This window comes from Capricornis sumatraensis, chromosome 2, assembly GCF_032405125.1.
Source record: "Capricornis sumatraensis isolate serow.1 chromosome 2, serow.2, whole genome shotgun sequence".
Lineage (NCBI taxonomy): Eukaryota > Metazoa > Chordata > Mammalia > Artiodactyla > Bovidae > Capricornis > Capricornis sumatraensis.
In genome coordinates this window covers 16663408-16691164 of record NC_091070.1, presented here as the reverse complement: position 1 = coordinate 16691164, position 27757 = coordinate 16663408, and the positions used below count along the sequence as shown (strand labels likewise).

General features: G+C 40.3%; 1 protein-coding gene across 2 annotated transcripts; it reads right to left on the bottom strand.

The window, feature by feature from the left end:
• Positions 1–882: 882 nt before the first annotated feature.
• On the bottom strand, positions 883–26497 carry MLH3 (mutL homolog 3). Of its 2 annotated transcripts, XM_068961562.1 has the most exons (13): positions 26484–26497; positions 21727–25075; positions 18745–18843; positions 17963–18048; positions 17111–17215; positions 15647–15719; positions 11455–11526; positions 9970–10081; positions 8823–8982; positions 4749–4772; positions 4568–4646; positions 2269–2420; positions 883–1249 (listed from the first exon to the last, which is right to left on the bottom strand). In XM_068961562.1, the coding sequence occupies exons 2-13, from the start codon at positions 25010–25012 to the stop codon at positions 1052–1054; spliced, it is 4446 nt and encodes a 1481-aa protein (XP_068817663.1). In that variant the 5' UTR covers positions 25013–25075; positions 26484–26497; the 3' UTR covers positions 883–1051. The 2 variants fall into 2 exon arrangements, with proteins under 2 accessions (XP_068817663.1, XP_068817672.1); XM_068961571.1 differs by lacking the exon at positions 26484–26497 and having other exon boundaries at positions 18745–18785; positions 21727–21814.
• Positions 26498–27757: the final 1260 nt, after the last annotated feature.

The following is a 27757-nucleotide window of genomic DNA, read 5'->3' as shown; positions in this document are numbered from 1 at the left end:
CTTTTCTGTCCCTGCCTTCTTGGGGTCTTGTTTCCCTGCATCATCAGCCAGGGCAGCCTGGACTGCAGCTTCAGCCAGCAGGGAACAGTGCAGCCACAGCAGGAAGGCAGAGTTCCTTGGCTGTGTCCATGTATTTGCTGGTTAAGGCTTCCTCTACCGTTTTCCCTTTTACCTACTGGGTGGCTAACCAGCTGGAGGCAACTGCAGAACCACAGCCAAGTCTTAAACCTGGCACTCATGATCTTCCCCTTTTCATCCACTTGAATCTGTGATTTTATTACATCACCACAGGCCACAGCCCTCACCAATACAGTTCCAACATTTTTAGATGTCAGGGGACCTGTTTCTAGAATTTTCATGTGATCAACAAGCATGTGACAGAGGGAGCTGACAGCTCCCTCGTAGGCAGAGGCAGGCTGCAGAGCTGAGGGCCTGTGTCTGCCTGAGGCGCAGCTCCAGCCACGGTGGGCTTGTGCCTGCCTGAAAGGTTTTAAGGAGGCAATAAAACAAACAAGAAACCAGGAGCAGGGCTTTACAGTTTCTCTATTCCATCCTTGTCCTTGCTTCTCTTTATCAATTGCTTTTATCCTTAAAATAATCTAACTACAGGCCTGGTGGAAGACTGCCAGACACATTTTTAACAAGCTTGGAGAAACTCTTTTAAGGCCGAGATGCAGAATGTGAAGCAGCAGCAGCGGGCAGTGGAGGAGGCCAGAGGGGAAGGGAGTTCAGCATCAGGTGATCACATGAGTGCAAATTATGAGGCTCGAAAAAGTGGCAAAACAAAACCAAAACCCCCATCCCACTACCCCCAAAATCTGCAAACAAACCAACCAGACAATCAGACAATTAATCATTAAATTTTATCCCCTTTATAAATTACAAAATGTAGACATTAGAAGGCAACCTCCTGTGTCCATGGATGCCAATGAACGACCTGTCTTTAGGCTTGAAATCCATCTGGCTCCTCAACTGGAGGGATCACCTGCTCAGGGAAGATGGAGATGCTGATCAGGGCCCCAGGCCCATTCAGTCAAGACCCGATTGGTGTCTATTGCTCATGCTCTCTGCTCAAAGGCCTACAGTCAGCATCCCTTTGGTTCCTTACAGACAGTAATTCTGCTCTCTCTTGCAGCTCACAGGGAGGCATGGATGCCTGCAGGCCTTGCCCTACATCACATCCTTCTCCTTTTCCAAAGAGATGCCAGGCCTGAGCCATTCTGCGAAGTTTAGCAAGATTGGGTTTAGTCTGTGGGAAGAAAAAGAATAACTCCAATCACCAGTATGGACAGCCAAGGAGCTTACAAGTATTTCCTAATTATGGCTACTCACATTAGTTTGGATTTCTAGTTTCTGGATTCAGAAAAGATTTTAGATTTCCTTAGGATAAGCGGGACTGAAAACTAAGTCTAGAGGCACATCTCTTTGGGAATGGGGACAAAACTTCTTTCATTTTTCCATTGTCATATGAAACAAAAAGTTCTTAATGGAGTAAAATGGACTAGATGAATCAGAAAACATTAGTACCTGAAAACTTCATGCAAGAACAGACTTTACAGCCCTCAGCAGGAAAGGTAAGCAAAATAAAAGATTTTGGAAAGCGGACATTCCTATTATGCTCTCGTGTTCTGTTTCATTTAAGATTATAACAAGGATAGAAATGTTCTTTAATTTAAACCACTTGCTGCCTTTATTGAATTATCCACATCATTGTTTCTGGACTGCTGAGTAATCAGGGCCAAAGCATAATGTGAAAATCTCCTAAGCTTGGTTCCTTGCCTGATCCTCAAATCATTACTCTAGAGATCCCTGGAGATGGCTACCATTTCCAGCAAGTATTGGATTGGCCAAAAAGTTCATTCGGGGTTTTCTGTATGATGTTATGGGAAAAACCCAAATGAACTTTTTGGCCAATCCAATACTGTTAAGCAACTGGCTCTTCAGGCTACATTTGCCAGCAACGAATTTGCTGTGTTTTGGCCAACCTTCTGTGGTCCCAGAGAGAACTTCTCTGTCTCAGAAAACCTAGAGCTGATAGGCAACGGATGCTTCAGTCTGTACATGTGTTAAGCTTAAAAAATATGAAGGCATCATATGTATAATCAGATAGTTCTGCCTAAACTCCATTTTGAATTTGAGCTAGAAGATGAAATGGTGAGACTTCCAAAAAAACTTCCAGTATTTTTCAAAATCTTGTGTCGGGGAAAGGATTAAGACAGATTACATTTGGATCACAGGAGCTAGTCTCCTGTTAAGTCATTTCTGTACCTGTTTTTCCTGCTCCAAGTGGTCGATGTTAGCTAATGGCAGCATGGAGGGCCTGCCATGAGCACACTGGAATGGCAGCTGGCACCAGGATAGCGCTTCAATAAGGTGACAGCTCTCCTCGAAGCTCAGGCCATCATTAAACTTAATGGCCCCTAAACAAAAGACAGAAGCCAGGGTATGGTGTGTACGGTGTAAAACCCATGCTGGCTCTGGGTTAGAGCCAAATATCTGGGGAGAGACACATGGTTCCTAGGCTTCTTTCATGTGACTTTAATACTGCTTGAAATTGGCCTTTACGTCCATGGATGAAACTAAGGCTTCAGGACTGACTTGTCTCTCAGCTTTCCTTATGGAGTCAATTGTCTTTCTAATCCCTGCAACAGGCATTCCTTAACTTGTTAGGACTTTGCCTTCAGAGTTTTCTCAGAGAGGCAAGAGCAATATTTTTGCCTACTTCTTAAGTGTGTGAAATCAAGGTCATCTTCCATCCAGAGCCAGTCTGTCACCAAGATAGCTGTTTCCCTACAATGTTCATTTTATTTGCTGATTTTTTTGTTTCTGTCATAATCTTCTTACTCTAAACTCTCATACTGTCAGAAACTGCCTTTATGCCTACAGTAATTTACTCAGTCAACAAATATTAAGTATCTACTCTGTGCTGGAGCTATGCCAGGCAATGAATGAGATGGATGATCACCACCGCCACAAAGCTTACTCTCTAACAGGTGAGACAAACATTAAACAGTTATACAATAATTAAAATTACTAAGTACTATAAAATATAGAAAATCAAAGAATATATAACAGGAAGACCAAACCCGGTCTTTTGTGGCGAAATGATATTTAATCTGAGACCTTGGGTTAAGAAAAAGACGGCTAACTGAAGAATGAGCAGAAGGGCATTTCAGACAGAGGAAAAAGGCCAGTGCAGAATTTAGCACACGAGACCAAGACCAAGGAAGCCAGCTGGAGTGTGAAGGGCAAGGTGGAGAGAAACGTGAGAAGCGCTGAAGACCCCTGCAGGCTGCAGCAGAGAGGAAGACGGGCATCCTCAGAGCAGTGGGGCCCACTGTCATGCCTTTTTGAGAAGAATGACACTCTCAGAGCTATGTTTCAAGGAGACTCCTCTGGGTGTTGTGGGAAGAATGGCTCAAAGGGAAACCAGGATAGATATGGGAAGACTGAGTCAGAGGACTCCACAGGGGAAGAATCGTTGAGTCCTGGGAGGGGAGGCGGCAGTGGAAGCAGGTCGCATTAGACACACTGAAGGTACACTTTGCAGGTAGAGATGATCAAATTGGGGATGGAGTAGATACGAGGAGTAAAGATAGGATAAAGCGGGGAAGGGATCTATGGTGTTTGCAGGAGACAAACTAACGAGGGACTGAGGTTATAAGGCCAGAAAAGATAGGAAGTGAAGAGAGGGGAAGGTTGATGGGGTGCTGGGGGGAGATCAAATGGAGGGAGACGGTGTCTGGAGTGGAGACCCCACTGAGGTCAAATGAGAGTTGCAGGGGATTCATGATCCCTAAGGTAAGTTCCTCCAACACCATTTTCTCTATTTTATTATATTACCCTACTCAAGAACCCTCAGTGATTCTTGCCTTCTGTATAAGGTCTAATGGTTTTGTTGTGACCTGCTAGGATTCTATGCTTCCTCACCAGCCTAATTTCCTGGTATTCTTTGGTGCTCCTCATATAACCGATTTGTTTCTGCCTTTGGATGATCTCTGCACAGGCTATTTTCTCCCCTGTAATAAACCTTCCCTTCCTCTGAATCCATGTCCTTCAGCTCATTCAAAACTTGACTCAAAATGCATCTCCTCTAGGAGCCAGTTACTCCTCTACTCATATAAGTCAGCCTGCATTATGGTCCACTATATATGTTGGTATTTTGCTCTGCGGACTTCCCTGGTGGCTCAGTAGTAAAGAATCTGCCTGTCAATGCAGGAGATGTGGGTTTAACCCCTCAGTCAGGAAGATCCCCTGGAGAAGGAAATGGAAACCCACTCTGGTATTCTTGCCTGGGAAATCCCATGGACAGAGGAGCCTGGCGGGCTATAGTCCACAGGGTCACAAAGAGTTGGACATGATTTAGTGACTAGTCAACAACAACAACAAATTTTGCTTTTTAAAAATAATTTTCTAGGGTTCATTTTAAATGTATTGTTTCTTGATCTAAGTTGTACCTTTCAAGAGGCAGAAGATAATCGTGCCTTCTACTTCTTTCATAACTGTTGAACCCTGCCAGTGCTTAGCATGCAAAGGCACTCAACAGCTGGTGTGCTGAGAGTCTTACCATGGCAGGCTTGGGATGCCAACACCTTCTGGACGGTCAGTGGTAAAGTCCCTTGGATGCCTCCTGTGGTCTGGAGTAGCTAATGCATAAACACATCTATTAATGGGAAAGCCAGTATAACAGCGGAGCCTTCTGTGTGCGGTGCCTCTGTGTGGAACCCCAAAATAAGAGTAAAGCTTACCTCCACTTGTTCTCGAATAAACTCCTACAAAGAGAAAAGGATAACAGACATGAATCTGTTGCTATGTTATAACTGCCCTTTGATAGTTTACAAAATATCCCAATTTCCTTCTTTTAAAAATATGTCTCTTGAAGAAAAGAGCTCCGGCAATACAGCACTTAGATACAAATAATGTATTTGTTGTAAGGCACTTTGAACATGAAATACCAAGACAACTGAAAGAACTCTTACTGAGTAGAGAACATATTTAGCCACTGAAGCTTTCTCCAGAGATAGCTCATCAACTCATGAGGATATGTAACTGGCAGCCTAATGACTTGACTCAATATCAGGGAGCTTTCTCACTACGAGGTTGTCTGTTTGCATTTATTATCTTGGCTAGAACACGTTTAATATGGCACATAAACAGAATACACAATAGTCACCCACACAACTGCGCACTCAGTGTAACACGTGCTTTGATATCAGAAACACAAGTAGTTAGTTCTCACAGGCATTTTTTGTGTGTGCAATAAGTCCCTACAGGTCAAAAAGCTTACTCTTTGAGGCATTTTGCTGGGAAATTTCTTCTCCTTTGCATATCTCTGTCCCTAGGGTAGCCTTTGCAGTAAGAATATCCCTGCAGATGTTTATGTTTATGGAAGGACTAAAGAAATTTAAAGCAGACACTATTTCATGTTACTAATTTGTTTAACCTCTGGAGGTTAAAAACTGTTTTGCGATATGGTACATTTAATAATTTCTTTATAAGAAAACACAGGATTTCTTGACTCCTAGAAATGTATAAATTAGCTTCCTGGGAATCCTCTGGTGGTCCAGTGGTTAGGACTCAGTGCTTTCACTGCTGGGGCCTGGGTTCAATCCCTGGTTGGGGAAATAGGACCCCACAAGCCAAGTGGTACAGCGAAAAAAAAATTAGCTTCCCAAGATTATAACATGATAGATTCTTTTTAAACCAGACTCAGAAAATTCTCTTGCATCTCTCATTTAGACACTAGGACACCATACTTATAAATGAGCAGTTGCCAAGAACTAGGAGGGTAGATATTATGTATTTTTAAAAAGCCATGCATTTTCCCAAACAAACCTAAATGGATGTCTCATTATACCTGACCCACTAACAAAATTTAGTGTGGTTTCAGATCAAATCCTAACTTCTTTGCTATTCTCTCTTTTGCTTATCTATCTGGGAGTTGTAAAATATTAGTCTGTAAGCCTGGGGAAGGGGAAATGGATCTTACTCTCTGTTCATTTAATATTTCAGGGGTTCAATTAATGCTAGATAATTTGAATAATATTTAAAAGGCACATTCATTAAGCTGGAGGGTAGAACTTTATAGAAAGATGTTTTAGTTTGATCTTTCAACTGCTAGGATCCAAGTAACTACCTCTTCTTCAAGATGCCAGAACTTTTCCAGCTTCTTTCAGAATCAACAAAATCTCTCCTGATCAGCCTGACTTAACATAATCAAGATTTGCTGAAACCATAAGCCCTGTTTCAGTCTGAGGTAAACTTCTTACCAGTCGTCTTTGAAGTCACTTTAGGGAAAGTTTTTATTATAATTTTCTCGTTAAATACTTAAGGATTGAATTACAATAAAAGATTCGAGCAGATCCTATCTCTTGGATTTAAGACAGTTTGGAAGAGAAGCCTTGGAGAAAATAAGCTGTGGAGGGAGAAAGGGGCCCCTGCCGAAAGCCGGGCAGAGGTGGTCTGATCAAAGGGCGATTCTGGGAAGGCTCAAGTCAAGGTGATCCCACAGCTGGCCCGTCAGCTGGCCTCTCAAATGTCTTCTCACGCTTAGCTGACACACCTGCTCAAGTCTCTCCTGTCCAACAAGAAACAAAAATCTTTCCTCCACGGGTGTCCTGCCCCGTACTTCCTGACACCCCTCACCTTCTGCTGTTGCCCCATCTCTTCTGTGCGTAGCCAGAGTCCTTAGGAGAGCGGCCTCCATAGCTCCCCCTCCGCTCACTCCTGCCCACCCTTAAGAACGGGTTCCTCAAGGCAGGCAGTGTCCCCCGAAGCCAAATCCAACCCTCAGGCCTTACTCTCTGGCCACTGTTGACCATTCCCTTCTTGCTGAAAACTTCTCTTGGCGGTGGCAATATTACTTTTCCCTGGTTTTCCTCCTCCTTCTCTCACCAAATATTTTCAGTCATCCTTTACGGGCTCTTCTTTTTAGCACTAGCATTCCAGACTGCTGCCAAAACGTATACACCCTGAATGCTGGTGTTCCACAGGCCCCGCACTTTGCTCTCTTTTTCTGCTTCATATTCTCCTGGAACAATCTCGTGTCCTTTAGATGCTTTTCCAGCTTTTGATAGTATCAAAATAGAAACAGTTGACCATCACAGGAGTTGAACAATGCAGGAGTTAGGAGCACCAGCTCCCTTCACGGGAAAAAATCCTTGTATCACCTTACAGTCAGCCCTCCATAGACGCACCTCCACATCTGGGAACTCAACCAACCACAGATCCTGCAGTAGGGTAGGGTGTATTTTTCTAAAAGAATTTGTGTATCGGTGGACCTGCACAGTTCAAACCCATGCTGTTCAAGGGCCATATCACTCTATACTGTTAACTCCCAAACAGATCCTGCAGCCCGAATTATTTCCCAAGTGCTGGATCTGGCCTGTCTATCCACTGCACATCTTCATCTGAAGGCTCATGGTCTAACTTCTCAGCCAAGGGTACTCTCCTCCTCCATTTCCTCTTTCTGTCAAAAGCGCCATTCCTCCAGTCAACCAAGTGAGAATCCTCAGAATCATTACCTATCTTTTCTCCTCTTTCTCTTTTACATTCTCTTGATCACCAGGTCCTCTCGATGCTGCCTTCCAGATTATGTTCCATATATGTCTCTCTTTCCCATTCCCATTGCTACTGGCTTAAGTCAAAGCTTCATCCTGTCTTACGGGCACCAGGGCACTAGCCCCTCAGCTGCTCTCCACCTCAAATCTCTCCTATATCCACCTATCCCACAGTTTATCCACCAAATCTATCTTCTACCTTTTGTTTTCAGATGTTACTACAGTAATTCGGGTATCTGGAAAAAATGATAGACTGAGTTGATGTGGATTTGCTTGTGTTCCAAACTGAAAGAGCTAAAGAAGCAATTAAGAAATCACAATGAAAGAAAAAGAAAAAAAACAAAAAGTAAAACTTGAAAAAAAATAAAAATAAATAAGCAGGGTGACAGTATTAAAAAAAAAAAGAAATCACAATGAATAAAAAAAGGACACCATGATAAAAGGACAGGTGGGAGAAGGGGGCTGGAAGATAAAAGGTGGTGATTTTATGTATAGCTTAGGAAGAGAACAGAAGAACAAATTACTGTTAAACTGAGTTACGTATGCAAGTTAAAATTCCCCTTCTAAACCAGGAGAGGGGAAAACAAGAGAAATAAAGGAAACTTTAATAGAAAACAAGAAAGAAAAGACAACAAATACAAAATAAATCATGATTGTTTTTAAAAAAATTAAGTATTTAAAGTGCAATGCTAAAGTATACTTTACTCTTCTTCACTGGCTACCTACAGGATGAAATGCAAACTATTTAGCTGAATATGCTAAATTCCTTGATGAGTTGGCCTTGACCACCTATCTAGGCTCATCTAGGCCCACCACTATCCTGTGTATATCTTAATACAAGCCATGTGTATTGGTAGCTCCTTAAGCACAGGATCTGCTTCAAGTCTCTGATATCTGTCTAGAATGACCTCCACTCTTCTATATTTGGCAGGCTCCCACTGTTCTACAAGACTTTTCCTAAAACAAATAAAAAAAGGCTTTTCTTTTGACAGTTTCCTTGACCTCCACTCTCCTGGGCACAGTAAATATTCTGTATTGCCATAACACTTTTGAACATGCCTCTGCTGGCCAAATTTCACTGCAGTATAATTTAAATATCCTTCCTCACCTTGAGCTAATTCATCTTTGAATCTCTGGAACCTGGCAGACAGCAGGTATTTCATAAATGCTTGTTGAATAAAAGATGAATATAGAGAATTTCTAAACAAAGGAGGAGGTTATTAGCAAGCAGCAGTTTTCTCAGCATCTGCAGCTGTGTCTTACCTCCACAATGCCCTTGGTCACAGGAGATCTTCCTCTTCGAAGTTCATTGGCTTCTCTTTCTACAAAACAGAGTGGTACTTTTCCTATGAGGACCAGTGAATCACTGCTGTCTGGAAATACAATTTCAAGGCCCAGATCTTCCAGATTTTTGTGGTAACACCTAAAGAGAACCTCAAATGTAAAACAGCTACTTCATTCACATTTCAGTACTGGTTCCAAATACTTGATAGTTTCTCAAAAGCTGCCATGAGCTTTAAAACTTGCACTGTTTTCCTCACATTTGTGGTTGTTTGGGATTTTATTATCAAATTTCCTTTTTGAATTATAGTAACCTTTATTTTTTCCCCTCTTTTCCACTGAATCAATTTGCTTCTGTGTCTTATTCCTGAATTTTTATTCTCTGCTGAGGGATTGCTAACTACTCCTTGCTGGCACTTAAAGAAGTTTGGCACAAATAAAAGGGCTGAGAATGTTTTGAATCAGCACTAAAGCAGGGAGGTAATTAACAGCCCCAGGAACTGAGAAGTTCTGATTAACGGGATGTAAACAAATGGATCTGCCTCTAATATAAATTATGCCCCAGAGAAAAAGATTTATTGGCAGTCTCATATTCCCCATATTAAATAAATTTAGAGACAATTCTCTCTTTTTCATTTCCAATAATCTATGCCGCCCCAAAGTAGGAAAATACCCTACCTTATGACTCATTATATGATTTGCCCCTTCCTTGGGGCCTGGGGTTTCACTTTCTTCCCAGTACGATTGTGGTGATGAAAACTAAGAATCTAGAATGCACCAAGGCAAAGCAGAATAGAAGCAATTACTGCAGTAACTTCACTTTGAGAAACAGCACAACATAAATACTGGCTGTTCCAAGGAATGGTAAGAGTACTCTAAGCCAACTTCTGGAAAGAATTATCAGGGAAACTGTATCCTTTACTCAACAGCTGTGATATAGTGGAAAGAACAGCATTTGGAGTCAGACAACCTGCCTCTGAGTGCCTGCTCCATCACTTAATATTTGCTATGACCTTGAACAAGTCATGTAAACCTCATCTGAGAAAAGGAACAATAGTCACGTCTATACCTCACACGATTATTGTGAGGGTGCACCTCAGCTACATCACATCCTCATGGTGGTACTAACCGTAAGAGTCTCCTTTGTTCCTCTGTCACTGTTATCTCTAGTGGAGGACTTACGATGGAAGACAGTAATTTTTTTCGACCAAAGCCTTGTGGCTGTTGTTTCTCATAGGAATCTATTGGGAGAAAGATGCATAGGTTAAGAGCAAGAAGTTGAAGTCTTCCAGATTCAGATAAAAATGAAGATACAGTCATGGGATTATTATAGTGCTTAGCAGCATGTTCAGTGATCGGTTTTAGGCTCTGAATTTCCATTAGTAAAGTCAAACTAGTAAATATCTAGTTTGTCTACTCATTTTAGCAGTATTTTCTTAAATAAGAAATATAAGACTTAAATCTTACATTCAAATGAACAATGCAAGTGATCCGGTAGGCAGTCAACAAATGTGGTTTCAATAACAGAGGTTGACTAATATTGGGGAAGATCCCCTGGAGGAGGGCATGGCAACCCACTCTAGTATTCTTGCCTGGAGAATCTCATGGTTAAAGGAGCCTGGCAAGCTACAGTACATAGGGTTGAAAAGAGCTGGACACGACTGAGCGACTAAGCACAGCACAGCACACACAACCCAAGGCTCAAGGCGCCTCCTTTCCTCCAGAAGGACTGCCCAGACCCTGATGAGAATTACTACTATTCTCAAATGGTCCAGAGCCTATAGCAAGTGAGTTTTTCTAACACTGCTTTTACTGTATCTTTCCCAACTCTTACGTCTTCATTTTCTAAGGAAAAGTGAAAAGTGACATCATTGCCATTCTAGTCCATGAAATACCTCCCGAGTCTTCACCCATTTGGTTTTTTTATTACTTGACCACAGAAGTAACAATTTCCTGGGTATTTTACATCATCTTGGGGACACACAGCCTCATGATGAGAAAAATGGGTAGCAAAAATTAAAAAGCACATATTGACTTTGGAAGAATACGTAACAAATTAGTGATGCAGGTTGCCTCTGGGGAGAGAAACTAGGTGCGATGAAGGACAAGGGTAGAAAAGAAACCTTATTTTATTCCCTTTGTGTACCTTTCAGACTGGAACCTGTTCAATTATACTACCTATTCCAAAACAAATTAAATTTTAAAATAGAAACAAAATATATTGGGCCTTCTGAGCTGCTGCTGGTCTCTGCGTAATGAACTGTGAAGATAAACCACAATCACATTGGCATGTGGAGGGGCATATCTTTGTGCTGAATGTCGTAATAAAGTAGCCTAATTTTTAGGGCTGATGGTTAAGTATATGGCAAATATGCCTTCGACCATGTAAGTAAGATCCACAGGTTTGATTTAGTAAAGTGGACTACTACATTCTCTTAATTGTAAAAGCCACTCCAACAGGCTTCAGCTTCATTTTTTTATAGCTTTTTTTTTCTTTTTTTTTTAAACGTACAATTCGTCTTTTTCACCACAGTCACCATTAGGCAAACTCTTTCAGGTCCATTAATTCTGCTGGGGAGTCTCGAATCTTTCCTGGGCCTCAGCAGATCCTTACCAATGATCAGCTGCTCCAGTCGGACGCGCTCGTGGGCAGCGTGCTGGTCCACCAAGACTAGCAGGTTTCCACCTAGAAGACCAGCAAGCACCACTGGGTTTCAAATTCTCAGGTCAGGATTAAAATAATCATGTTGTATTGAGGGAGGAAAGGTTAATCCAAACTATTTAACAACGTGAGCATAAGAGAAGCATACAGACTATGTAGTAACAACTGCTGCTTTTATTTCCTAACAAGTATTATGGGAAAAACTAAAACAAATGTATCTCTGATGAGAAACTCTTTGGTTCTTTAGTATTTCATTTCTAAAATATGTGTGAATTTAATGTTTAAACACTGACTTTGCTCTTTTAATTCAAATTTCATACAATGAAGGATCATTAAACTACATATTTTTTAATCAGCTGACCTTGATTTGCAAGCTACTCCAGAACCTATGAAGAGTGTAATTCTACTACACTTTAGATCAGAGGTCAGCAATTTCTTTTCTGTGAAAGGCTAGACAGTAAATATTTTAGGCTTTTGGGACACGTGGTTTCTGACACAACTATTCAAATATTCATTCTGAACCAAAGCAGCCATAGACGATCTGTGAATGTTGTAGCTGTGATGCAATAAATGTTATAGACACTGAAATATTAACCTCATAGAATTTTTAAAAATTTATTTTAATTGGAGGATAATTACTTTACAATATTGTGATGGCCTCTGCCATACATCAACATGAATCGGCCATAGCATTTCATATAATTTTAATGTGTTAAAAAATATAACTCTTCCTGTGCTTTTTTTCAACTAGTTAAAAATGTAGTCCCCCTTTAACTAATGTTAACACCGTAAATTAACTACATGTAAATTAAAAAAAAAAAACACAAAAAACCATTCTTATCACCCTGGATGTTACAGAAACAACGGTCTGGATCTGGCCCCCAGGTCACAGTGTGCCTTGCTTTAGACTCAGGCTTCACAAACTTTGAAGAGTAGACAAGTCACCTGGGGATCTTACTAAGAGACAGATTCTGATTCAGTAGGTTAGGAATGGGACATGAGATTGGGCAAGTCTAGCAAACTCCCATGTGATGTCATTTACTGACCTTGATTTTTAAGTAGCTAGGCTTTACACTCTCAAGTGCAACAGAGGAAACAGATTGTCCTGACCCCAAAGCCAAACCTACAGGGAAATCCTTTTCTCACTGACAGGAGGACTGATCTCGATGACATTAGTACATCATTTTACCTCGTAATTTTATTACTTTTAGCCAAAGGGCTGACACTTATTGTTCCTCATTATACTGAAATAAGAGTTCTCCTCGTGAATTTGATCAAACGAGATAATGTCTGTTTTTCCTGTTTCTACTAATAAGATAAAAAAAAAACTGTTTCTATGACACCATGAAATTCATGGCATAAGAGCTTCAGACTTAAAAAAAAAAAAGATTATGTAATTTTTCTGACAGCATTTTCCACCACATAACAGGCCCCCAAATGCTGAATTTTAAGCTCCTTTGAGGATAGGAGGAATTGCAGCTGGTTGTGATGAATACTGAACATCCTGTATTGGGCAAAACAATGGAATAAATAATAAATTATGAGGGAGTAACCTCAAACTCAAAACTACAACCAGTGTAAATTACCAAAAGTCAAGAACTCTAAGAAATCAATCCTGCACCTTACTCTGGAGGGAAGACTTACAGTCTACCAAATGTTCATGACATTTTCCACTCCTTGAATGGAGCAAAATATACGAAAAGTAATTTACTCGTGTCAGAGCTATGGTTTTGATATTTAAACAGAATAGAAACTTCGTAAGGACAGGATTTTTGTGTTATATTCCCAGCATGTACAACAGCACCAAGCACATCACAGGTACTCAATAAATATTTACAGAATAAATGAGTGAACCCTTATTCTTTAGAGTATCATAATTATAGGCAAAAACATGCAATAAAAATGCCATTATATGGCATTAATTTCACTATAATTTAAAACAATTCTATGTCCATTACAAAGATTAGTGAAAATATTAAAATAAAATTAAGACAATTATAGGAATAGGTTGCTTTTGGTATTCATGAGCAATAAAAACTCATTTTGACTTAAAATTTTTTTTAAAATCTAATACATACTCCTTGATGGAAGCCAATCAACATAGTAACAACCTGCAATTGCAAGAGACATTTAAATATCTGGAGATTTGGTGGCTATACCCATCTCAGGTGCCACTGTAAAGATTTTGGTATTAAACAACGAAGAATTTCAGGTAATCAAATATTTAGAAAAAAAATCTATTTACTTTCTAGAAATAGACTACTAGATTTTGACATTTACTAATTCTACATTTATGATAATTATGATAATTTTTGGTTACTTTACCCCTATGATCTATGATGATATTTATCAAATAAATTTATACTGTAACAAAAGAGAACATTTTGAAAAGCAAAGAGAATGAACCACTTTCAAACTTCAGAAGCTCTCTCCTGCAGGCCTACCTATCAGATGCTAACTCCTGCAGGGGTGCTCAGGACTCTCAGGTACTCAGGCCTTTTCCAGAACCTGACAGGATCTAGCATTCCTTGTAAATAGCTCAAAGCTCTCCCAGTTAAAAAAAAAAAAAAGCTTTCACCCTCCCTAGTCTCTCTTCCATGTCACAGATTTCGGAGTCTCTGCTAGAGGTGTAATATCCAACCACATTCCTGATACATTCTTGAACATTCCAAAGGTATTTCAGACCAAACTCACGATTTTCACCCTCCTTGCCTGCTTCTTCTTCAGCCTGGTCCTGTAGCGTCATCCAGCTACAGAGGTCAGAAAACCAGGAGTCTTCTTTGATATCCCTTCCCTATGTCCAATCCATCACCGAGTCTACTGACTCATCTCCTGAATATCTTTCTCTCCAGGCTACCTCCTCATCATTTCTTAGATACTGCAACGTCCTCCTAACACTCTCTCTGCAGCTACCAGGTCTCCGCCTCCACACCTGCTCCACACTCCACACTATAGCCAGAGCAATGTTTGCAAAATGCAAATGTGGGGACTTCCCTGGTGGCCCAGTGGTTAAGAATCCACCTGCCAATACAGGGGACAGGGGTTCGATCCCTGGTCGGGGAATAAGATCCCACATGCCATGGGGCAACTAACCCTGCGAGTCCCAACAAGAAAAGTCTGTTCACGGCAATGAAAACCCAGCACAGCTGGGGAAAAAAAAAAATAGTGAATGTGATGTGACACACGCCACTGTGGAAACAAACAATAAAAAATAAAGCAAAAAGCCTTCAACTGTTTCCTATTGGAACTGGGATGGAGACAACACCTGTAAATGGCCTTTAAGATCTGGCTGTGACCTACGTATCTAGCCCCTCTCCTTGCTCTCACACAAGGAAGGGCTTGCCCTGCTTCCTCTCACTGAAGGAGAGGGAAGCACGAATTGCATGTTATTCCCTCTGCCCAGAATACTTCTCCCCCCCTTCTTTCCCTAGTTAACTTATACTTCAGATCTCTCTTTACCAACAGAACCTTCTCTGACCTCCTCACTAAATCAAATCTCCTAATACAGGTTCTCACAGCATCTTGTTTCTCTCCTCCATAACACTAGAGTTAAAATGTTAATGTGTGTGTAACTTTCTGTTCCTCTTGCATGTAGACTGTGTCCCACCATTGTACCTCTAGCAGAGTCCCTCACACGCAGTAGGTACTCAATCAATATCTGTTGAATGAGTTAATGTTTTTATTTACAAATTATTGTTTTATTAGAGCAGGTCACCAAGAGATTATATGTTAACTCTTCATAAACCTAACAGAGTTCATCATATAAACTTTCTATTATTATAAAGCAATTGTATTAAAACATTATTAAAAATTTAGAGAATATAAAATATTTTAAAGAGTAAAAGATGAAATTTCCCCTTTGCCCATTTCTATTCTCACTCCCAAGGTAACCATTCTTAATAATTTAACATGTATCATATATATATATATATATATATATATACACACACACACACACGCGTCTATGTGTATGTACATAAAACTACATGTACTTTAAAACTATTGTTTCATGATATATTTTCATAATTTAGCTTGGTTTTCCCTAATCTGGCCAAATCACTGAAACTGTATCATGTATAAAAAATAACCCTAAAAGGAGACTGTCAGAAGACCAGCTGGTCACTAAGACTAACCCCATTCTTACCTGCCTCACCATTCTCTTCAGTCTTAGTGCTCATTAAACAGGCAATAAACTTGTTATCCACTTGCTGGAGAACCTGCCATACATTCAAGTAAGTGGAACAGTACTAAATATAAGTTAACAATGGCTTATCTACATAGAGAGAGACAAAATTGCACTTAAAGTTGTTTGCATTATAACATTCATATCTAAGACTGAGGAGAGGTGCGGATGAACCTGCAGGAGTTCAAGGTTCATCATTAGGAAGGATAAAGAATAGACATGTAGAGCAACTAGAAGACAAAAGGAAAGACTACAAGGGAACAGACTGAAGCAACTCATAGGGTTGTGTTAATAAAACTTCAGAGTAGACTTGAAATGTTCCCAACAGAAGGACTCTTAATAACAGGTAATGTGACCAAAGAGTTATTAATATGACCAGAGACTGCTAACAAATAGAGCTGAAAAAAATTTGCAAAATGTATGCAAAAAATGTATACAAAAAGTGGAAACCATTTTTGTAGGAGCCGGTACATTAAGGCAGTAAGTTAACAGCCACTGGTGGCTGCAGACCTTGGTAGCTCCCCTCTACCTAGATTGGTCTCAGCTTCTAATTCGTTTCCATACTGAAAATAAGAAGATGAGGACAGCCTGAGTGGTGTAGAGAGAGGGCAAACTAGAAAAAGGGTCCCTTGTGTTAACTTCTCAATCTGGGACCTCCTAAGCCATGTCATTTGTAGCCTCATACAATAGAGGGCCATTTAAAAAGGGGAATCATTGCACATTTAAGGACAATGTCTCTACATTACTTAAGTAAGTGTTAGTTGCTCAGTTGTGTCCAACTTTGCAACCTATGGATTGTAGCCCACCAGCCTCCTCTGTCCATGGAATTCTCCAGGCATGAATATTGGAGTGGGTTGCTGTTGCCTTCTCCAGAGAATCCTCCAAACCCAGGGATGAAACCCAGGTCTCCTGCATTGCAGGCAGATTGTTTACTGTCTGAGCCAACAGAAAGCCCAAATATATGTCAACCACATTACTTAGTTGACTTATAAATTATTGTCAGTATAGAAAGTCAATATATAATCCTTGAAACTGTGTGCCTGAATCCATAATTCATCACTCCGAACTTGCTCACCCCACTAAGGATACTTTTTTTTTTGTAATTGATGGCATCACCGACTCAAGGGACATGAGTTTCGGCAAACTCTATGACACAGTAAAGGACAGGGAAGCCTGGCATGCTGTAGTCCATGGGGTTGCAGAGTCGAACATGACTTAGCAACTGAACAATAGCAATTATAATTAGTCCTTTGCTTTTTCTTCTGATGATAAAAGTTTCAGTAAGATTAAAAAGAACACATGTGCCTTGATCAGGGTGCTCTATAGCATTAAGTAAATCCAATTTCACATGAGTTAGCCTAGGTTAGGCTATATATATATATATATAATATATATATAAATGAGATTTCAAAGGCAACATTTTACCTGCATTGAATGAATCATTTCTTTGGTGAAACGATAAGGATACAAGATGTTGTGAATTTTAACTGCTAGGCTCTCAGCTTGGCCGCTGCTTACGTCAACAGCAACCTAGAAAAACCCAGAACAAATGTCATTTACGTTGTAATCTTTTATGTCTGCAGAACTGTTTTACCAAAGATCTCAAAGTGCTTTAATAACATTCATTTTCACAGAACCTATTAGAGGTGGGTTGAATTCAGGGAACTTATAAAAATTCAAAGGGCTCTATGAATTTTTACTCTTGAATAATAATTTTTGTTTATATACAAAATTACTGACAAAAACCCAATTCTTTCAGAATAACAATTTGCCTGTGCTTCATAAGCATGTCCTTAAAGACATCTTAACCGATGAATTAGTAACAAATGCTCATCCACTCTCCACCCTCATTGCAACACACAGAGCGCCTGTGTGATCACCCACTGAGGAGGATGCATGCTCAGGTCCAGTGATGAAGATTCAGGTCCAGAGCAGAAGAGTCACTGCTTTGTCTAATGACAACAGTTTTTATTACCATCACCCTAAATACTTGGCCAAAGCTGCAAGCCAGGGTTTCTGAGAGCAGTAAACACATTCACTATTCACACACCGATGACACAGGTCTAAAGTATCATCCAAAGTGACCAAGCTTCCAAACTGCTATGAATTCTGATTCTTTCTCTCTACGTTAAATATTAATTTCCAAATACATTATTTGGAAACATGCTCACTTTCCCTTCATAATTACAAATCAATATAGTCATTCATGCCCACCCCCAATTTAAATGAAATTCAAATTTTAAAATAACATGCAAAGAATAAATGCTGCAGACCTACCTCTGGATAACGGGCAAATATTGGATTGTCCCATTCTGAGAACAAAGACTGAAGCGACTCAGGACCAAAGGCATTGTCCCCAGTAGCTAGAGCAAAAGGGGACAAGTAAAGTTGGCATCAAGAGCCTCAGGGAAGAGGGTGCGTGGTGTCTCACGCTTGGTGCGGTGTGGCCTCAAGACCAAAGATCAGACACCGTGTTCCCATATTCTGCACATGTGAAGTGTTGGCTGTATCTCTAAATTGTTTTTATCTGTTATTTCTTACACTAGGGTTGACAACGGTTCTTCTGGCATTATAGCTTTTTCTATAAACTATTTTCAAGAGATATTTCAGAATATAAGTCCACAAGAAACTGGTTCAAATTAGTAGCCCCACTTTTTTATGTAAAAATATACCTTATCTATTTTCAGAAACAATGAAAAGCAAAATGATAAATGCAGGGGCTTTTTTTGAAGATAAGAATTTTGCTCATATAAAACTATCTGCAATATGGAGTCAACACCAATCTTTAAAAATAAGAAACATTTTTCTCAATCACAAGACACCACAGACTGTGCCTAATCAACCAGCATTGACCTCGTCTGGAAAAGTAATTTCTGATCTAAATGCATGCACTGAATTAACTTAGTTCTGCTGTGAAACAGGACCACAGGGAATTCCTGGTTCCAGGAAGGCACAGCTGGCACTGATCAAGCTCAACAACACAGCCCTGCTTTGTTTTCCTTGAGCTGGGTGGCACAGTATGTACTAGGTGTTCTGGCAATCTCTGCTAATGCCCCTACCTCTGTTATTCTGTCTCATCACAGTCCTCTCTTCCCGAGCTCTAGGAAGGAAAGGAAGAACAAGGTCGCTTCTAAAGGGATGACACCTGTACTGAGATCCTAAATATAAAAAAGAAAAAAACTAGACATTTGAACTCAAAATATACACTATTAAAATAATAGTTTCATAAAATCTCTTTCTGTACGAAATGAATTAAGACATAAGGCAGACTAGTAAACACTAGATTGAGTCAGCAGTTTTTTTAATGAAATTATTCTGCTAATTTAGGAATCTGCCCTAGTGCTTAGTCCTATTACCCATCTATACCAGACAGAATGAAGACCTAGAAAAGATCCCCAATGGACATACTCTTTTTCACAATACGTATGTGTCTATTATAACATTTGCCTCATCCTAGTAATACGTTTGGATGGTTGTCCTCCCTAATAGTCTGTGGACCACTGAAAGCAAAGCCAGTCAATATGCAATGCAGCAGCTCCAAGCATGGTGTGGATCACAAATGAGTGAATAAATAAAGAGATGAATGAATGAAAAGTTTTCGGTTTAAATTCCAATGTCCAGTAAGATGTCACCCAAATTCTGCCCTCCTCTCTGAGAATGATCAGATTTGAGTTTTAGAGACAATGTCGAATTTGATAGTTTCAAACAGGAGTAAAACATGATGAAACTATTATTTCAAAAAGACAAATCTGTTGGACAAAAAAATGGAGAGAGATTAAGAATAATAAAAGTGTGAGGTGAAATAAAGTTGTGTCATTGTCAATAGTAAGGACAGAGTTGAAGACATTTTAAAGAAAAACAACTACCAGGGCTGGAGACCTGACAACCAATCCTTAAAATTACCTTTTTAGAGCCCTTCTTCTGTGCAGTTAAATCTACCTCTTAACAGTTCATCTCATGTAACCTTTTACATGAGGCTCAACCATGTCCTAAATGTCCTGCTACACACCAGCCATTCACAGAATGGTAGACTGAGCAACTTCACTTTCGCTTTTCACTCTCATGCATTGGAGAAGGAAACGGCAACCCACTCCAGTGTTCTTGCCTGGAGAATCCCAGGGACGGATGAGCCTGGTGGGCTGCCATCTATGGGGTCGCACAGAGTCGGACATGACTGAAGCGTCTTAGCAACAGCAGCAGCAGCAGCAGTAGCCAACCCTCATCCCACCTCTGTATGGAGGGTGCTTAGAAGCCATTTTTCTTCAAACTAGCTCCTAGATCCCAAATACTTAGTTTTTCATTATGAATCTCTGACTTAACATGACTCTCAAAGGTTCACTACATGACATGCTCATCCAGAAATTAAGTAGGTTGAAGCATTTTAGACATGTAGATTTATTTAACAGGAACACATGTTCATGTTCAGTATGGCCAGCCAAGATTTCCCCGTTTTGTTTTAGAAACAACCATCTCAGTTTAATAATATCCAGTTATTTTTTGTCACCATATCAGAAGCAATTGTTTTTCAGAAAGATGAGGTGCCAGTGCCTTAGATTTACCTTTGATTAGCATTCAGTATAAATCAGGACACAAAACTACACACGCTGAAAAACACAAGTCTTTAAGAGCCACATGATAGTCTCAGGAGCAGTATTAAGAAAAGGGTTTCTTTCTATTTAATACTTTGAAAGTTACTACAATGATTACTTTTTTTCACAAGGGAAAAAAACTGGAAACCACTGAAAAATAAAAGTCTTATTTAACCTTAAGCAGAGCCTCCTGCTAGAGATATTTATCCTAGGGAGAAATGATAAGTTAATTTGGAACTACCTTCATACAATTTACATTCTTTTGCAACATTCAAGACTTAATACAGATGAACATTTAATGTTTGCCCTTCTGATGCAAAACCAAGATTACTGCCAGATGGAAATCAGTTTTACCATCTCCCAACATCTGGCTCTCAACATGCTGCCAAAACAATGTCACTTTTAATGTTGACTGAGACCTGGGAACTCAGAGTCCTAGCCTAGGCTCTGATGTGGCCTTGTGGTCTGATCTAAAAGCCACATTATTGTTTTTCTGAATAACGGCCACTTATACAGACCAAGATTATTAGCATATATATTATAATAAAGTACATTTGAAAAGTATGATTATAAAAATACACACTTAACCTACATTCCAAAAAATTTATGGTCAAGTCCTTTTTTTTTTTTTTTTAAAGTTTATAAATATATGACTGTACTGAGCCATAGATTTTACTGGGAAATCTAGGATGACTACAAGAATCATTCTAGTCCTTTACCTGGGAGAGGTGCAGAGAACAACTTTCAGAAAAATACCACACTGGGATTGCAGGTGCTTTTAAAGACAAACTTCTTAGAGTTGCATGTTTGGGAGAGAGGGCAAAGTGGGAAGGGAAACACTGTGAAGTGAAAGTCACTCAGTCGTGTCCAACTCTTTGAGGCCCCATGGACTGTGCATGGAATTCTCTGGCCAGAATATTGGAGTGGGTAACATCTCCCTTCTCCAGGAGATCTTCCCAACCCAGGGATCAAACCCAGGTCTCCTGCATTGCGGGCAGATTCTTTACCAGCTGAGCCACAAGGGAAGCCCAGGAATACCGAGTGGGTAGCCTATCCCTTCTCCAGAGGATCTTCCGAACCCAGGAATCGAACTGGGGTCTCCTGCATTGCAGGCAGATTCTTTACCAGCTGAGCTACGAGGGAAGTCCCCAGGGAAACACTGTAGCTCTTCTCAACTATCAATAGCACCATTTTCATTAAACACTGTCTCATCCTCTTGTACACACATACACCCATAGATAAATATACTTGCAGTTCCATTCTATATCATTCTTTCATTGTAATTTTATGTTTAAATAATACTGAACCTGGAGTTTTCATATGTAATAAAACACATTTTATAATTAAACTTCAAAATGTTCTGCTGATAAAATCTCTTTGAATAATATCTTACTCCTCAGCCATTATTTCCACCTTCAAAAGCATTCATGCCAGTGAATGCCATATACTTACCGTTCTCCAGTAGCACATCCACAGCCATAGTTGTCAGGTCTTTAGTACAAGCAGCCCGAACATCCTCAGTAGGAGCAGTGAATGTGCTAAGTCCTGTTAGTTTGTTGATGTAAACCATTCTTCCCAGAGTTACATCAAAATGCTGCTGCCAATCCAAAGAACATATGTCGGACCCTTCATTTTCAGAACAAGTTCTTGCTCTGGCTATGGATTCCTCACTCTGAAAACAAGTTCCATTTTGGTCAGCTGTGGATTCTTCCACGCGACTAATTAACATTCTACTCATAGAGAAAGGACTTCCAATCTGTTGTTTTGAAGCTATAAGAACATCTGAATCCTTACTGATAACTGTAGCATGGTCATAGGGCAGTACCAAAGGATTTTCTGGTATCTTCTCAGTGGTATTGCTGTTAGAATATGTTTCACTGTCTTTACTGAAGAGATTACTTTGTGTGACAGAGTCTGACATTGGGATGTTGTCACTTTCTGTTTTTTTATGCTCATTTTTAAATAACTTACAAGAATCTAGGGTTAACCCACTGGACAAGTCACCATCTTTCCTACTGGAATCTAATTGTGGCAATTCATCAAAAAGACTTACATCCATCCTTTGAGTCTCTCTTTCGGAATCCTTCAATCTGGATAATTTAGAGGCTAGTGATTCAGGTGACTTCTCAACATCCAAAAATTTACTGTTAAAATGAGGTAACTCCTGTAGAATTACAGTGCTTTCTGTTAAGCAAAGCATCTGTTGTTCCAAACAATGATCTTCCTTGGAGAATGGAAACTTTTCTGAAGAAAACATGTGATTTACTGGTTGACAACTACTATTGGAATCATTATATTTCATAGTAGTGATTTCACAGATGTCAGAGTTGTCTAAGTGGTTTTTGTCTTTCCATGGAATGTCAGCTTCAACTTGAGGACTGAAATTGGTAGTGATTTCTAAAGTATTATTTTCCTCCACTTCAGTATTCAGAGGATTTTTAACCTTCCCATATTGCCTCTTAAACTTCTCTAAAGATCCTAGTTGTGAACTTAAGCTTAGCTTTTTATGAGGTATGGGTTTGCCAGGACCAATCAACTTGTCTGTTTTCTTACTACCATCTGAAACATGTCTACCCCAAGAGAAAGAGGATGTGTCGAGTAATAAGCCATCTGTGTGTGATTTTTTACTACTTTCCTGAAAAATAGCAAAATTTTTATAAGCTGCTGTATGTTTGTTCTCTAGCTCATAACTTCGATCTGTGCTGCACAGACTTTTGTTGGGCAGTTGAGCAAATTCTTTACTTAAAGTGCTGGTTAAATCTTTGCTGTTTAGAATCTCAACTGAATGGTGTGTTCCATTTCTAAATGTTTCTTTGGCACTCACAGGACCAGGTTGAGCATAACTTTTAAATAAATGTTCTGTTTCAGTTGATTTAGTTTGCTCACTCTGTACCACATGAGTTATGAAGCCAGTGGAACATAATTTAACTTGTCCATAATGAAAAACATTTATTCTTCCACAAGTACTAGGTTTTTTTCTTTTCTCTTCCTCTCTCTGAGCACTAGGTTCTCCTGATAATGCTGTCTCAAAAGACAGAGGCTGGCATTTCATTTCAGTAGCATCTTTATATCTCTCTGGTTGATTCTGAATTCTGTTATTTCCCAAGATGTTGGCAGCCATGCTATTAACAGTAGTACTTACTTTTTGTATTTCTAGATCTTCTCCACTCCCCTCAAAGTGATATAATGTCTGAAAAGGGCTTCCACACATTTCTGAACTGGTTCCACATGGATTTTCTGAAGAGTTATGTTCCAAGCAAGATTTTTTATGTTTCTTATTTTCTCCTGATTCTGATGCTCCAGCTGTCTCTTGTTCTAAGTTCCTTGACTGTGAGCAAGCACTGTCTTCATTTTGCAGAGATGACTCTGCCATTTTACAATGGGCTGGCCCATCGGATTTGTAAGTGTACAAAAATGAATCATTTGTCTTTTTTCTGATAGCTTCCGAATCCCTAGAATTTTGTGTGCTTATGTTTTCTACAGGAGCTTTTCTTTTCACAGCTTTTGACTGCAAATTGAACATCTCATAGGAATCCAAAATATTATTACATGCTTCTTGGAAACTGACCTGGCCACACTTCTCATCAGAGGACACTTGCTTCTGAAGACTGGCACTAAATAAACTAAAATCATTATCTTCACTAAATTCCTTAATGTCTTCACTTGATAATTCCACAAATAATTTTTCTTTCTTTAAAAACATTTTTACTCCTTCCTGAATGCAAACCAAAAGAGTATCCCAGTTCTGAAACTCAATCAGGGTTTTTGCTGGCTCCAGGCACACGTCATACTCACAGAACTGGCACTGCACATTGATTACATAGATCCCATGGAGTTCCGGGTTAGACCTAGGCCGAGGACTTGAATTCATTTGCCTACTGGCAGAACCACTCTTTGGTTTGCATATAATACTTTCTTTCCTTAATAAAAAGTCAATGAGTTTATGCAACTTTGTCCTTAAAACTAACCTCTTGTTCACAAACAAAAACTGCATATTCTTATTATAATGTGCTTCAGAGCTGATAAAGCCAGTAAGCTCAAACTCCTTATATTTAAATTTTATTTCTCTTAACTTTTGGGACTTACCCAGTCCATAAATTTGACAAAATCGGGAACATATGTCTTTGGTTTTAGAGAGTTGAAGAACCATGGAACCAGAAACATCATTTCTCAAAGAGAAAGAAATGGAAGGGTGCATGAGTGACAGAGCTTCTATCCTTTGCCTAACCTTCTCAAACTCCAGTCTAGGATCCATGCATTTCCTCCTAACAGGTAATTGATAAAACAGATTATATACAGTGACTGTTGTTCCGGTACTTGGTCGAGTTAAGGCAGCTTCACAAGCTTTCAGGGCTTTCCCATTCTGAAACAGTTTCACAAATGTTTTCATTGACTTGTTTTTCTTGGATGAAATTTCCACAGCACTGGCCATATCTGCTATACTGGCCAACGCCTCCCCCCGGAAACCATAAAACCTTGGGTTCTCCAAGTCTTGTATGGAGCTGCATTTACTGGTGAAATAACGTTTTCCCACTTTGTCTACATCATCACTCCCCATCCCAAATCCATTGTCTATCACTTGAACTTGGAAGGTTTCCATGTTCACCCTGACAGCCACACATTTTGCTTCAGCATCAATACTGTTGAGGGCAAGCTCCTCAACACATTGGCCTAAGGAGCATACAGCCAAACCAGAACGCAATTTAGCTTGTACTTCAGCTGACAAGCATTTGATCATGGCAGGTAGAAAGCTGGTGAGAATGCCAGGCAGTGGTTCCCTTTTCTGACTGGAAATAATTGCCTATGGGAGGAAAACAAAACACACACACACACACAATTAAAGCTTCAGAGTTACACAGCATCAACCATTTCTCTCAAGCATTATAAAGAAATATTTGAGATAAATGAAATCTCTTATTAACAAAACAAAAATTATACTTCTGATCTCTAGGAAGATCAAACAGCTCAGATTTGGCACAGCAGATTTAATATCCAAAACAGCATTCATAATTTCATAATTTTTACTGCTCCTAAATCCCAAATGCCCTAAGTGAAATCATCATCACACTTGAAGATGACCCCTAAAGTGTTCAAACTGCCAATCACTTCACCAAAAACAGATGCCTAATTTCCGCTAAGAAACATTAGCTAGAAATCATTCATGAAAAAAATGTCCAAGCTAGTTTCATAACATTTATCCATTGCACTATAACCATGACTTTTAGAAAAAAATTACAACGAAGTGTTAAGACACTGTACTAATTAGGGTGAAGGAAGAGGAGGAAATGAAATCAAATTATATCAAAGAGCGATAATTATTATAATAATTACCATTGGTTAAATATAGTTATCTCAGGGGAAAGAGACTAATAATGGGGAAGGGTACGGCAGGAAAATTCCTTTGCCTTTTAAGCCTTTATCATTTGATTTTTAAATCTTGTACATGTATTACTAAGTTTTCAGAAGGCCCTTACCTATTACTACTTATGATTTATTATTTTGTATTAATACTCTTTTGGTCTTTACAGATGGCTCCAAACTACCTTAGCAATAATAATGATGGCAAGGGGATCTTTAAACGAGACTTTTTCTTGCAGCTAAAAATGACAGTTCAATAAAAGGTCCCCTCCCTTCATAGCTGAGAGTAGCATGGGCTGGACCGTCTCACGAGTGGTAAGGCTTGTTTATCAAACTTGGGGAAAATCAGAGCTGTAATTGCAGATCTGATGGTTTCTAAGATAATGTCCTTTGCAGCCGGCAAAAAATGAGAGGTCAAGGTTTGGTATCTATTCCTACTGGTACCCAAAACTCAACGATTTCCGATTTCCTGATTACGGGGCTTTCGGGGATCCTGTGACAAGTGGGACGATTTGATCCGGGTTCAGAGCTGAGAAAGCTTGCAGGAAGAGCAGGGTCGTGTCCGCCAAGCACCCCACCCCACCCGCCGCGGCCGTAAGAGTCAAGCTCCACCCCCGCGCCCTCCCAGCTGGCAACCGGAAACCCCGGCCCGGCCCGCCCAGGTTGGGGCGCCCGGCCGAAGGTAGGCCGGAAGACGTCCTAGGCCCCTCGCGCGGCGGGTCCGTAAGGCTGGCCCGCAGCGGTCGCCAGGGCGCTTCGAGTGGTAGACGAGCTCCCAGAATCGTCCTCTAGTCGCGTGCTTTCACCCCAAGTTACCTGGAATCGTACCTCCCCAACCCCCTGATACCAACCGCCTCGGCCGCTGGGCACGCGCTCGTTGGCTGGTGAGGCTCGTACACGTGAGGCTTGTGCACGCGCGAGCCCGCGAGCATGCGCTTCTGAGGCGCCGCGCGGAGGACGCAGTCCAGTCCGTGACACCCCGATGCGCATGCGCGCCAGCTGTCGCCGGCTTGGAAACCTGTGTCCTCAGGTCTCTTCTTACTGGTACCCCGAAGTTTCCAGTCTTTATCCCGTTTTATCATGGCTTGAAAAACTGTTTCTAGCAATTTTTACTCGTTTTTCCCTTTTCTCATTTCTGTTGTGTGCGTACTACTATTTAATTCAACAGAGGCTTCCTAGGTGCTGCAGTAGTAAACAATTCGCTTGCCAATTCAGGAGATGAAGGTTTGATCCCTGGGTAGGGAAGAGCCCCTGGAGGAGGACATGGCAACCTACTCCAGTATCCTTGCCTAGAAAATCCCATAGACAGAGGAGCCTGAGGGGCTGCAGTCCATGGGGTTGCAAAGAGGCATGACTAACCACGGTATTTTATTTGCTTATCATCTGTCTGCTCACTAGAATGTGGATATTTATCTATTTTTATTTGCTGCTGTATCCCCATGGCAAGAATAGTGCCTGGCTTATGTTAGGCACTCAAATATTAATCGAGAGCTTTCCATCTTAAAGATTATAGTTATTTCAAAGCTGGAAAAGATGAAGAATCTATATAGCTCTATTCTTAATTTATAGGTGAAAACAAGAAGACTCTCTTCACTGACTTTTTTTTGGTATTTTTCTAATGGAATGAGAGTGGACCTCTAAGGGCATTGTGACATTAGTTCAGTTCAGTCGTGTCCAACTCTTTGCAACCCCATGAACCACAGCACGCCAGGCCTCCCTGTCCATCACCAACTCCCGGAATCTACCCAAATTCATGTCCATTGAGTCAGTGATGCCATTCATCCTCTGTCATCCCCTTCTCCTCCTGCACTCAATCTTTCCCAGCATCAGGGTCTTTTCGAATGAGTCAGCTCTTCGCATCAGGGGGTCAAAGTATTGGAGTTTCAGCTTCAACATCAGTCCTTCCAATGAACACCCAAGGCTGATCTCCTTTAAGATGGACTGGTTGGATCTCCTTGCAATCCAAGGGACTCTCAAGAGTCTTCTGCAACACCATAGTTCAAAAGCATCAGTTCTTCGGTGTTCAGCTTTCTTTATAGTCCAACTCTCACATCCATACATGATTACTGGAAAAACCACAGCCTTGACTAGATGGATCTTTGTTGGCAATGTCTCTGCTTTTGAA